A 14,172-nucleotide genomic window follows, 5' to 3' on the forward strand; every position below is an offset into this window, starting at 1 on the left:
CCACACACTGGCATCCGCACAGCATGTTGTGAATTGTATGCTTCTGTCCATTCTGTGGTGGTTCTACTTGCCCTGGGATGGCATGATGCAGAGATATTGTGCGCTTATTCTGAACTTGTTTTGTCTCCTGTTAGGTTTTCGACAGTGGGATCCCACCTCTCTCCTCCTTTGCCTTCGTGAATATTCAAGTCACCGAGCCCAGCCGCTATGCGCCCTCCGCTCTGCCCCTGGAGATCTACATAACTACCAATGAGAGAGTTTTCCGTGGTGGGGTCTTGGGAAAAATCCATGCCACGGATCGTGATCCCCACGATGTGCTGGTGTACTCTTTGGGGTCCAACCAACCACAGCAGGGGGTCATCTCCGTGGGCAGTGGAGATGGGAAGATCATCGCCAGTGAAGGACTCCCTCAGGGCCAGTACAACCTCACTGTGACCATTAGTGATGGCACATTTGCCACCCTGGCCAATGTCCAAGTTCATGTCTGGTGCTTTGGACAGGATGCCCTAGACCGGGCCCTCCTGCTACGCTTTGGCCATGTTTCTCCAGAGGAGTTTATTGGAGACCATTGGCGCAGCCTGCAGAGGTTCCTGGCAAATATCTTGGCCGTGGCGCGGCAGCAAATCCACATGGCCAGCCTGCAGCAAGTGGAAGGCATGCATGCTGTGGATCTCCTCCTGGTTGCAGGTGGTGACACAGGCCGCTCCTTCCTGGATCCCCATCTTCTAGCAGAGAAAATCTCAGCATCGGTGCGTGAGCTGGAGCAGGCGGTTGGCCTGAGGATTAAGAAGGTGGCACATCTTCCATGTAAAGGGCTAGACTGTGCACGACGCACTTGCAAAGAAAACGTGCAGCTGGATCCATTCACACTGTCTACCTACAGCAATGCCCGGCTCAGCGTTATCACACCCCGGCACAGCCTGGATCAGATCTGCACTTGCAACGGTGAGTAAACCTGTTATTGTGCACAGTGTGCAAATGTTCTTTCACCCAATGAGATTCCTCAGTCATTCAGTGTCAATATTAACATAATAGTGTTTCTTTGATTCAGTCGTAGGAATTAGATTTAATATCCACTCCCTATTCATTCTGTGAATTGTAGGCCTTTTTTCTCTTTATTGTGTTTGGTTTGCACAGTGTGGAAGGTGTTGTTTGGGATGTATAAAGCACAAACCTAACTGTGTAGCAACAGTGTGCAGTGCATAGGGGAAGCATGCATGGGGTTACAGCTCAGTGCGGGCAAGGGAGCATCCAGCATTGCAAGAGGTAGAGGGGGGGTGGTATGAAAAAAGTCCTGCTACTTTTCCCCTCACATGCATCTTGGAAAATAATGCTAAACTGACACAAATCGTTCCTGCCCCCCATATGATGACTTGACTCCGTAACTCTCTCCCTGCAACATTCGGACACGAGTGGGACATAGGGCTATGTGCTCCTGCTCTGCACCTGGCTTTGCCCCTTATTGGCTCTGCAGGGCAGTCAACGGCCCCCAGAAACTGCCCCCATATTGCCAGTCAGCAGTCTTGTTACAGAGCAATATATCCCTTCTTTCTATTTTCGTTCTGGGGCTTAAAATGCTCGCTTTGCAGCACTCGCATTGCAAGCTGTGTTTACTGGAGCCCTTCTGGCCTGCCTTCCCACAGGATATACATAAGTGTTATCACCTCATTGCCTTCTAACACTGGTTTCTCCACATTAGCCACTTTCTGACAAAGGTTGTATAGTTCTTTTTTGGGCATTTAGTTTTTAAGATCCCTGCTGGCTGGCTGTCTCGTGAAAATCGGTGGCTATTAACCTTATCTTTGTCTGCATTATAATGTACCCACCCCAGGAGGGCCTCGGACTGTTTTTGCTCTAAGCAGGGGGCCACAACCATCATGTTGAAATGGACCCCACACATCTTCAGCTGGGTCTGTGTCCGTGTCCGGCACCGCCCCAGGCTGCAGCTGCTGCAGTGACCCAGAGCGGAATGGTATACAGATACCTGTTTGACGTGTGCTCCTGCTCGAACGGCACCCTCATTGTCCTAGCAGAGGGAACCTCTCCCATTCAACACCCTCATTAAAAATGAGGGTGCCGAATGGGAAAGGTGTCCTGCTGCCAGGACAATGAGGATGCTGAGCAGGAACACTGTGCTCCTGCTCAGCACCCTTATTGTTCTGCCAGCGGGACACCTTTCCCGTTCGGCACGCTCATTGTCAATGGGGGTGCCGAACAGGAGAGTTGTCACGCTGTCAAATGTCCCAGTCTGGCTCTTAAAAGAACCACTGGGGGAAGTTGCCCCCATTCCCCTGCTCGGTAGACTACTGGGTGCAGGGGTAGCAGAGGTAGGGTAGTGTGGGTAGAAGTTGCTTCAGGCGGAGAAGTAGGGTTGAGCAGAGAGCTGAGCAATGGGTGCAGTGTTCTTTGAAGAGGAGGGTCTTCAGGTCCACCTGTAGTTGCAATGTAATAATCAGGACTAGGCTATATTCTCCCTTTAAGAATTGGGGGAAAACCCATTGGAGGAGCAAACCTTTGGAAGGTATTGACTTTACATTGGACTTGCTGAGATTCTACAGGCCAGGAGTTCCTGCAGTCCCTGTTTTTTCCAAAGGTTATTTCACCATCTGACCATATTTTGCTCTCTCTACATTTGTCTCCACAATAGTACTTAGAGGCGGCCACTCGTATGTAAAATCGTATAAAACTGCCAACCACGGGGATGAGTAAAACTTAGGGTGTCTGGTGCCAGTGGGGTAAAAAAATTGCTGAAAATGTTGGGGGGATGGGGGCATGAAATCTAAATAAAAAAGGCCCCCTGCCAAATGAGTGGGACGAAATGGTCTGCTATAAAAGTTGGGGGGACAAACACCCTTCCCCCTTTAAATTACGCCCATGTCTGGTGCCCACCCAAGGCACCCAGCATCTGTTTCCGTAGGGAAGGGGATTCTTGGAGCTGCCGGGCGCGGTCCAATATCAGCAGAGATCTGAAGCAAGCCATATTTCTTGGCTCTGCATTTACTGAAAGCTCTTTGTGGTAAGGGATGTTGAGTCACCAAGAAGAGGAAGGACTTGCGGTTTCCTTATAGCACCCTTTTGCCTGAAGGTTAGGTAAAACTCAGTGAGCAGCGCGGCAGTAGAAATGTATAACCCCGGATGAAAAAGAGAGATTTTGCAGCTTGAGCAGTGCTGTAATGCCTTAACATATTACTTCCGGGGTGATGCCGTGGGCTCCAGGTGCTGTCCCTTGGACAACTCTGCGTCCAAGGTGAACTCACAGGAAGATGGGCTCTCCTGGGGTACAGTGGGGGGCACATGGGAGAAAGATATGAGACCGCGTCTTTTCAGCTTCTCGCGTGACACAGGAGAATCGAATATATAGACAGGATTTACTAAGGTTTCTGTCATCAGATGGGGAATAGTGGTGAATGTGTGCTAGTGCACCCTACCTCCGGAACACCACCCACATGCTGGCCTGTGCACCTGTCAATAACGACTGAATGACTTACCTTTAATCTTCATTATTCCCAGTCCTACTCTTCCTCATCACAGCCTCCATGACAGAACATATTTACAACTATATTTCTTCTTGTCCCCTCCCCTTCTGGATATATATGATCTCCAGTATCTCTTAACCCCCACAGTTACGGTCCCCAGTAGGTTCATAGAACCTTCAATGTAACAGGAGAGTGAGGCAGGTCGTCAGTACTGTGACCAGGAAGTGTAGGACTAGGAGTGGTGATGATTAATGAATTCATTCGTCTTTCATAGCGCACTTATTACCAGAGAACAATCTCTAAGTGTGTGACTGGGATTCAAACGTGTTGCTCTGCGTTATTTCATTTCCAAGACAAACGTGTTTCCCCTGAGCCATCCTGCCGGCCTGATAAAAAATGCACTCATTACCTTGCTGTCCAACTTCCTTGCCCCAGTACTTACCTATGAGTTATACCAACTCTAAGGATTGAAGGGACCCGGAAATTAGTGCATTCTATAACCCAAAACACCTGTGCCAAATGAACCAGTGACCTGGATGTTCACATTCATTCTATATCGCTTAATGAATCTGTTGGGATCTGCCCATGTTGCAGCCTTCCATATTTCTTGCAGGTTAACGCTCTCATCATGGGTGTGGTCCAGTCGCAGCATATGCCGTCACAATAATGGTCCTAATCCAGCAGCTGATCAACACTAATGCGCGTTTCTACGTGTGCCAGACAGGCTAAAACGTGAGCAACACATTGCCTGCTCTGAAGCATGGTGTTCTACCTCCAGCCATATCCTCTTGACCTAGAGGCAATGTCAGGCCTCCTCCTCAGGAGCAGACAGATTTGGGGAAAAAGCTGGTAAAATAATGTCCGAGACCTGTGAAATTTAGAAACCATCTTCGCTCAAAGGATGGGTCCCACCTCTAAATAATGTCCGAGACCTGTGAAATTTAGAAACCATCTTCGCTCAAAGGATGGGTCCCACCTCTAAATAATGTCCGAGACCTGTGAAATTTAGAAACCATCTTCGCTCAAAGGATGGGTCCCACCTCTAAATAATGTCCGAGACCTGTGAAATTTAGAAACCATCTTCGCTCAAAGGATGGGTCCCACCTCTTCAACAATGCACCAGAAAGTGAGGCCTATACAATAGAGCTGCAAACACTGCCAACCTGAAGGCCGATGTTATTGGTATCAGGTAATATGATTCCCACCAAAAATATCGACGTATATATGGTCGTCGGGAGTGGCCATAGGTGATATTTTTAGTGGGGATATTAGGGGTTTTTGGGAGCAGGGGTTGAGGGGGTGTCCCCCGCTCCTTCTAAAATAATATGGGGGTTGCGGGCGTGTCCCCCACAGGTTCCATGCCTTAATATCGCCGCAAAAATATGGTGATATTTTTGTATGGCGATATTTTTGCGGGAATATTAACACATGGAACCATGTTATTGCCGCTAGCCCTAAGCATGAGGTTTGTAATGTCTATGGACCCTAAATGTTGAAACGGAGCCATCATGCAGGTCGTGAATAAGTAAGAGGAGGTCCAAGAGGTTAGCCACTGGTGTTCAACAAGCCTCATTCAAGGCTCTGGGGGTCAGTGAGCAGATCACAGGCTCCATGATGCTCGTCCTTTAATCTCATACAAGCAAGTCTGGACCTACTGATAGTTTTCACTTACAGAACCAATTACACAAAGAACTGCTAAGCAGAGAGGGAACATGGTACAGGTTAAAATCCAAAATCCTGAGCTTGCAGAATTCCTTTCGTAGCAGAGCCTGAAGGCAAGAGTCGATGAACAGAACACTGAGCACTACTGTTGAGGATGCACGGCCTCAAGTTATGCCAAATACCAAAGTGGCACTGAGATTAGCGACACCACATGATATTGTGCAGCTTGCTGGGAGTTATAGTGTCACTCCCATTCTCTCCCAAAACAATCATCAAAGGATCACAGAGCTGGTGAGTGTTGTGCTTGGCAATATGGGGAATGCTGTGGCAGGGTCCTCTGTCCTACCAGGTTTTTTGCAGGATTTAGGGGAGTTTCTCAATAGTGCCCATTGATTTGCCGACTGGGGTATGCCCTTTTTCTGGTGCACATCTGTCAGTGTGCCATTGGACAATATCCCAGCACGAGAAGGAGAACAGGCTGAAGAACTAGTCACTCCTTCCCTATTGGTAAGATTTGCACTGCGGAAGAGACATCCTGTGTTGGTCTAATATAAGATATCCTACATTTTGGGAATGTATTTGGTCCTGAAACAGCCTGAGATTGAAACTTTTTTCCATCAGCAAGAAGTAACCAAGTGGGGCGGGACGCGCCATGATGAAAAAGGTAGATTGCGCAGAGGGCCTTTAGGTGGGGTAAAATAATGCTTTAATGTCCTATTGAGGTTGTCACAACCAGACGTGATCCCTCTCTGTTTGTTTATGAGGGTGCCACCCCCCATTTAAGACCACGTAAACTCATTGTGTAGATATTGCATCATGAGGGAGAGAGGCGCTTTGTGAAAGCAGACTGGCAGACAGAGCCAGTCTCAGACCCATGATGCACAGCAGTGTGCTTGATGACCCACACTGTCCTTCTGAGAACACCATCTGATCTGTTAACCACCAGGGCAGAGAGCAACGTGTGCAGAGGCTACATGGTTGCATGGTGCTGGCCGATGCCCCCTTCCAATCATCACCCGAAGGTTACAGTGTGTGCATCGTACAAGTCACTGGTTTGCATGCTGACCAGGGTACCCGATTATGCGTCACCCTGCAAGGTTTCATGAAGTGGCATTGTCTTAGGGTAGGCACAGCACTCTTAATGCCAGTATGCTGAAGCCCATCATCACACCTGCAAGCCTTCAGGGCATTGAACGTAAGGGGTGCAAGCGCCAGATGGCATAAGTAGTGCTTTAAAACCAGCTTTTTTAGGGGAGTAATAATATCCAGCAATAGGTAGTGAGGATGATGGCCATTCCCACTGAAGATCGCATGTTCCATTCGGTATGCAGTGATGATAACGAACCATAAAATAACGAATCCAAATGTAATCAATCGAAAATAACGAATTCCAAAATAACCAATTTGGAAAAAAACAAAAAAGGGGTTGGGAGTGGGAATAGTGGTTTTGGGGGTGGGGGAAAAGTAAAAGGAACAATAAAAAGGGGTGTTTGGGGTGAACCCCACAAAAAAACACAAAAAGGGAATTTGTTATTTTGGAATTCGTTATTTTGGATTCGATGAAATCACAGGGAACCATTCGATTCTTCCCAAGCACTGGAGCCAGGAGGCTTATTCTGAAATGAGGAGCCACCTTGTTGTCTGGGCCAGGATCCAAGACTGTGCCACCATGTGTCTCTCCACGGGAAGCCATAAGCATCCGCAGGAAGCGCTCGCATGCTTTCTCTTCCGGAGAAGTCAAAGGGATTGACACACGCTGCCAGGTTTACAGCACAAAACATGCCTTTTTTTAGCACTCCTCTGTCAGTTTTAAATATGTCCGGAAATAATAAAACAAACATTTTAAGTCGGAATATCCATGTCTTCCGTTTCTTTCCTGAAAGTTGAGACTTCCTGCAGTGCTTCAGGCATGTGGAAATCTTGCTGCAATGACTCCAATTTTGACACGTGACTGACTCTGTTCCAAACCTAGAGTCATGTCAGGAAATCTACCAATTACCCAACAGGCCAGTCGACCTCTGCAGCCATTGCAGGGTATCGAGGAGTGCAAGTTCTACACAACCAACTGAATTTACAACTCATACCCTCTGCTTCGAGTATTCGAACTAAGCTATATTTTACAAACTTAGGGCCAGAGTTACAAAATAATTTTCCAATGAGAAAAACTATTGAAAAACTTTTATAATTCAGGCCCTTACGCACCAGTGTGTAAACTCAGTAACTGTAAATAGACCTAAATCCCCCAGCTATGTGAAAACATCGCCCAGTTGCATTCCCTGTGCCAGGGAAGGGTCGCTTCTGAATTCATGACCTATGGCTTGGGGGGCTGGCGGGCTAATGTGTCTTTTTCTCAAGGGATAGTTTAATTTTTGTTAAATGTTCTTATAGATATACAGTTTATTACAAACCTGTATCTAATAAAAATACATCACATCACATGTAATTCCTTAAAAAATAACTTGCAAAAAAAATCAAAGAAACCGTCCTACAGTCATCCCACCCATTCCACTATCACCACGAACCAGAATTTTCTTTTTTAAAATACCAAAGATAGTCCTACTCAATTATTCTGAAAGCCTTAAATCTGGAAAAATCTGGATCCTGTAGAGGCAGGAAACTATCGTCCAATTACCAATGTTCCCTTTATGTTGAAAATCCTAGATAAAATCGCGTATTGCCAATACCAAACCTTTATCGAGGAACACAACATACTAGCTTCACAACAATCTGGGTTTCTCCCCAACCATGGGTCCGAGACCGCGCTGTTAGATTTAAAATCCTATATTGCCGGTCTTGTTGACAAAGGTCACACAGCCCTGTTGGTGTTATTAGATCGATATGCCGCGTTCGATTTAGTCGATCATAAACTTTTGGCAGATAGACTAATCACAATTGGTAAATGCTCCCCAGAAGCATCAGCCTGGTTTAAATCATTCTTGGGCCCACGGAATATGAGATTAACAAAGGACAATGCTCATTCCATGGCATCTCTACTATTATGTGGTGTTCCACAGGGCTCATGTCTTTCGCCCTTACTTTTTAAAATTTACTCACGTCTCCTCTGCGCCCTTTTGTCAGCCATGGGCATCTATTTCGCCAACTATGCTGACGACACGCAGATTGTTGTCCAACTTACTTGTGAGTATTTAAAAGATGCAGAGCATATCAATGCTATCTTTGCTGAAATTCAGAAGGGGATGGCATTAAACTCATTAGCCCTCAACAATGCCAAGACTGAGCTGTTGATCTTAGGCACCCAGCAGAGACTAAAGAAACTTGATACAAAATATGACAACTTCTTGACAGGCCAACATGTAATTTCTGTTTCTAAATCTGTAAAAACTCTGGGGGTCTTTTTTGACCCTCAGTTATACTTTACCCATCAGGTCAACTACCTTAAATCCTCTTGCCACTATTACATCCAGCTCTTATGGCAGATTCGTCCATCTCTGTCTAAAGAAAATCTTGCCTTGATCGCAGCTACAATTGTAAACTGAAAGCTGGACTACTGTAATAGTCTGATGATTGGCACCTCGCAGGCCAACCTTAAAACAGTGCAGTACGTGCTGTAATGGGCCTTAATATGCACATTTCCAATGCCAGGCGTAGCCTACATTGGCTACCAGTGAAACAGCGTTTAGATCATAAAGGTCTATAGATTGGGCCTCATTACGACCTCGGCGGTAACCCTTAAATCCGGCGGTAGCGCTATTACCGCCGGATTTAAGGGTCCGCCGAATCAGGGCTTCGGCGGATTTCAAACCAGCTCTGAGCTGGTTTGAAATCCGCCGAGAATTCGCGCTAATACCGCAGGCGGGAAATCCGCCGGCGGTATGAGCGCGAAATTTCCCCATTGAGCCCAATGGGGAATGGGGCATTCCCGAATGGGCTCAATGGGGAATGGGGACTTCTAAGTCCGCCCAACTCGTGATCCCGCGCTATTAGCGCCGGGGGCTATGGCGGTCGCGCTAATAGCCCCCGCGCTAATAGCGCCACCGTTACCGCCGAGGTCGTGATGAGGCCCATTGTCTTTAAATGTTTATACGGTCAAGCCCCATCCTACCTCACTGCTAGCCTTAGAAAGAAACAAGCTACCCGTTCTCTGCGCTCAAGCAGTAATATTGCACTGGCTCAACCTCAATTTACCCTTAAAAGATTTGGGGGTGTTAGCTTTGACTCTTGGGCACCGGCTCTTTGGAACTTACTTCCTAATTATCTTGTTAATAGTGATTCCCTGCTTATCTTTAAAAAGCAACTAAAGACCTTCTTGTTTGATAAAGGTTAGGACATACCAGCCCTTCTGACACTGCACTTCAGGTATTGAAGTCTGCTCTCTGCCATATTTCTCCATCATTATTGGCTCTTGTGAGGATTGGTTTCTCATGGTCATTTGTTTTTTGTTCTGCTTGTTTGCCACTGTTATCTGTTGTCTGCTTTCTCTTTCTCTTTGTGAGCGCCCTGAGGCCTTTGGGTTAGTGGCGCAATACAAGAACGTAGATAGATAGATAGATAGATAGATAGATAGATAGATAGATAGATAGATAGATAGATAGATAGATAGATAGATAGATAGAATATACTTTAATTTTGGTAGAACCACCAAACAGCAACCCCAAGCCCAATGGTACAATATTGCAAGGCAGCCGCTGAGGCTTCCACCAGCAGAGGCACAATAGTTATGCCATGTTAGCCCCAAAAACCGAAACTCTTGCCACATTCTAAGGGCAGTGGGGTGCCAAATGTAACCTGGGCAACATAAATCTTTGCACCAGTCCGGGGTGACCCGATAAACTTACAGAGAGCTTAATCAGGTACCGAGCTATATTTGTCTGAGCACCCTAGTGCCAGGAACTGAGATGGGTTGGCCTATCCAAGCCTGTCCTGGTGGAACCCTGGTGCATTTGGGCCTCTGGACCCTGCAATAGATTATTGGCATGATGTATGACTGTATATTGGGGTCGTGAACTTCCCTTGTTTGGGTTTGACCACCTTGAGGTCGATCATGCGGGATGAATGGTTCTACCCTTAGCATGTGGGTCTCCAAAGTGGAGCAGAGGCCGCAGGGACAAGGGTTTGAAACCCTGACATGCCAACTCATGCCTTCATCCTTTCCGGATTGAAAACTGAATACCACAATTGTGGGTAATGCTTAGTAACTATAACAGAAAAAAATGTTCGCCCTCAAAAATGAGGGCTGGGGGACTGCTACTATGATGCGCAACCACACAAAATATTGCTCAAATGTTCAACCCAAGAACATCATTGCTGCAGGGTTTTGCCAATGTAGACCAAGAGTCCCTGATGAGCCTAACAAGTGGTATATCAACAGACAAGGTATTGGTTCAACCACTGCGCATAGACCATTGATCAATCCTCTCCTTAATATACAATGTTATCAATAGGTGTCAGTATTCTTTCCAGAGTTTTCAACAGATTCTTCACGTTCAAATTTAATTTCAATCGGTGATTAATATGCTCCTGCCAACACGTGTTTCGACCTTACAGAAAACAGGTCTTCTTAGCTGATGTAAAGATATTACAGTAGTATCATTGTTTTTCTTTCTTTTTATATCAACAGTTGATAATGACACCTCATCCCCTGGATACAAAAGCGTTTCCTAATTCGCTTGTTATGCAGTATTTATATTGGTGACAACAAACACTGATCACTTTTTGAATAATATTGTTCACATGTGTTCTGCACTTGGATTGTGCTTGGTAACCTATGTTGATTTTCTATTTTGTGTATTTTATGTTGACTATTATTAATCATTGTAATGTTAAAAGGTGATACATTGGCCCTGAAGAAGACCTGTTTTCTGTAAGGTCAAAACACGTGTTGGCAGGAGCATATTGATCTCCAATTGAAATTAAATTTGAACGTGAAGAATCTGTTGAAAACTCTAATTTGCGAAAAATTGGAAAGAATACTGACACCTATTGATAACATTGTATATTAAGGAGAGGATTGATCAATGGTCTATGCGCAGTGGTTGAACCAATACCTTGTCTGTTGATATAGTAATTATGACACCTGTTTACCAAAGTGCTCTTAAACCGCTAACTTTGTAAATGGCTCTAAACGCAACATACTGGCATACTGGCCTATATGTATATTTCATTTATGTAAATCTTTGTTGACTTGTATTTAACTTTGGTGTGCCTTTCTGTACATTCTATGACTATTGTAACTAAGCTTCGCATATTCCTGAAAATGTTGCGCCCTGATACCCTCGGGTACGTTCGCGCATTACAAATAATAAACAAACAAACAAACAAACAAACATCAAATATTATTTTTACTATCAGTGCCAAGGATGTGGGTTTTTTCTGAGGTAACCATAATTAGTTACATTTATTTCCTGGTTATTTCTCTTTTCTCAGATACAGGCATGAGGTTCAATGGACACAGCTTTGTACGGTACCACCCTCCACCGCGGTCAGGAGAATGGACGATAAGGTTTCAACTGAAGACCCACCAATCTCACGCTGTTCTTATCGTAGCGAATGGGACCAATGCTGGCATTCTGCAGGTAAGCTTTGGTGGCTGTACCACCTGTCGATTTAAAAGACTGTTGTTGGGCAGAGGCCACAGATGTCAAGAGATTGCCGGCATAATTAATTAATTGCAGTACAATAGACCTTCTCAATAAATATTTTTGTTAAGAGCTACATCAAAATAAATTAGTGACCACGGATCGTTCAACATTCGCAGATTGTTCAAGCCAGGCCACAACAGCGACTACAGTAGGCAGAAGGCACCTGACAGGCAAGAATTAGTAAGAAGAAACTAGCCTTAAGTTTGTTCCTCAATAACAAATGACTCTTTAGTTGTCTAAGCTGTTCTGGGAGCTCGCACCTCCATATTTATTTTAATTATTTATATATTTATTTATTTGGTTGGTTGGTTGGTTATTTAGATCACGTGCCAAAATTGGAGTCAGAGTCAAATGAGTCCTCTGTTCATTCCCTCCTTCTTGTGTTGCCCAATGTGGAGAAATCCCGTGCATGCCAAGTGGTGGTTCCTCGGGGGGAGGAAGGGAGAGTACCAGGAAGTCCTGTGGGTGGTGCACAGAACCTTGAAGATGGTCCCATATTCCGCAGCCAGCCAGTCGAGGTTAATGATTGGGGAGAGGTGCTCAGGCCTCAGGATTAGTGTTCCTTGTCATGCAAGCTGCTCCATACTGAATGCCCTCCTGTTGCTCGATTTAATTTGCTCGCTTTGCTGCTCCTGCACAGATGCTCGTCAATGTCTGAACCTGCGCAGAGAAGGGTACGTCAGAGTGAAGAAGGACATGAGTTCTCGAAGTTGGTAGGCAGGGGTGGGTGGAGCCTAATGACGATGGCCAGGGGGTTGTTTATAATGTAGTGTCAGTGAGTATGTAATCAGTGCTGTCACAATTTAAACATAAGGCTGCTGGATGCCTCAGTACTTGTTTCTAGCAACTCAGGAAGTTATCCCCTTAGCCTGGTTCTTGCCGGACCCAAAATGAAATTTTTTTAATTAAAGTGTTTGGCTTACATGAAACCTTTCACTTGTATACATTTTTTGTTATATCATCAATCTGTAAACGCTACACCAAAATCACCACTGTATGGTTTAAAAGCCAAGATGCTTGTCTGGAAGTTGCCATTTTGTGTCCCTCCCCGAGCGACCCAGATAGTAGTCCACAAAGCAAAGGAAAAGAGAAGAGGTGACGGAGGGACAGCGAGAGGGTGCAGATAAAATAATGTGTGTATCACCTGCATACATCTGAAATGGTAAGTCATGGGTCTGAGTTTGGGAGGCAAGTTGTCTCATGGAACCATTCAACAGCCTCAGGGAAAATGGCAGGGCTTGAGGCACGCCGTAGGGTGTCGACTGTCTTTTAGACTAGGGTTAACCCTACTTAACTTGCCATGTTCTGTCCCAGAGGAAGAATTTGAATCATGCAGTGCGTGTCCATAGTAGCAGATCATGCCTTGTAAACGGTGGAGTGTTCGACTCTGGGAAAGGTGTTGCGACGTCGAAAAGGAGCAGAGAATTCCAACTCCAAAATTCCTTTGGACAACTCAGCCCTCAAATTTGAAACAGTCCCTTATAAATATGGATATTTGAGTGGTGGGTCCGGAACCAAAGAGATTAAAAACGTTTTTACAAGTGTTCTAATAAAACCAAATGAGTAGTGGAACACTGGGTCACCTGAAGAGTAAAACAAGGACCAACACAACACTGTTTAACGATCCATTTGACAATCAATCCACTCCCCTCCCTGGAAAGTTAAGCAGTTTTGTGCAATGGAATATTTCTACATATAAAAGTATTTCTTTGCAGCGAGCCCCCTCCTCTAATGCGGATAACGGGGGGGGGGGGATCAGGGGAGGTGCCAAGATAGAAAAGTGTTGTCATCTTTGAGACATTATCAGTTCCCTCCAGAACATCCTTCTGGCTTCCGGTATAACCACCTGTTTCATGTAGTTGTGGTTAATGCTCTTATGTTCGGACATGCTTAGAATCGGAATTAGCATACGTGTTAACCAATTAGGCCTACTCATTACACTCAGGCAGGTGCATGCCCTTCCTGCCTTGCTCTTACAACCCGGATGCTTTTGAAATTCATTTCCGTGTTTACAATCCCTTGAAAGCAATATCCTGTGGCACCAGGCGAACACTGTGGCACTCGTCGACAAGCCATCAGGATCATTTTTTTCTGATTCTGGAGCAACTCCATGTAGATTTGAGGGGGCGTTTGGTTCGTGCCTTTTTTTCTCTTCGAATTTACCATGAGAAACCTCTTTAACAAGGTTTGCCATTTTGTTGAAAGAATGTTTGGGGGCACAGGCGTTTCAAATCAACCACAAGCAGTGTTGCTGGACCCATATAAAAGCTCTGCATTTTTATGGTGTCGCTCGACCCATGGGAAAGCTGTGCATTTTTATGGTGTCAATGGTCCCATTTGAAAGCTCTGCATTTTTATGGTGTCGCTGGACCCGTGTGAAGCCTGTGCATTTTTATGGTGTTGCTAGACCCATTTGAAAGTTTTCCATTTTATGT

At 45.4% G+C, this 14,172-nt stretch overlaps 1 protein-coding gene across 1 annotated transcript in view; it reads left to right on the forward strand.

The window, feature by feature from the left end:
• The window catches only part of FAT2 (FAT atypical cadherin 2), a 262,307-nt gene that overhangs the window by 206,738 nt on the left and 41,397 nt on the right, over positions 1-14,172 (forward strand). Inside the window, exons 19-20 of the mRNA XM_069654000.1 lie at positions 135-945; positions 11,523-11,671. Of these exons, the coding sequence (XP_069510101.1) occupies positions 135-945; positions 11,523-11,671 (960 nt within the window). The remainder of the gene's footprint in view (positions 1-134; positions 946-11,522; positions 11,672-14,172) is intronic.

Source organism: Ambystoma mexicanum, chromosome 3q (genome assembly GCF_040938575.1).
Source record: "Ambystoma mexicanum isolate Mex_15411 chromosome 3q, UKY_AmexF1_1, whole genome shotgun sequence".
In the NCBI taxonomy this organism is placed as follows: domain Eukaryota; kingdom Metazoa; phylum Chordata; class Amphibia; order Caudata; family Ambystomatidae; genus Ambystoma; species Ambystoma mexicanum.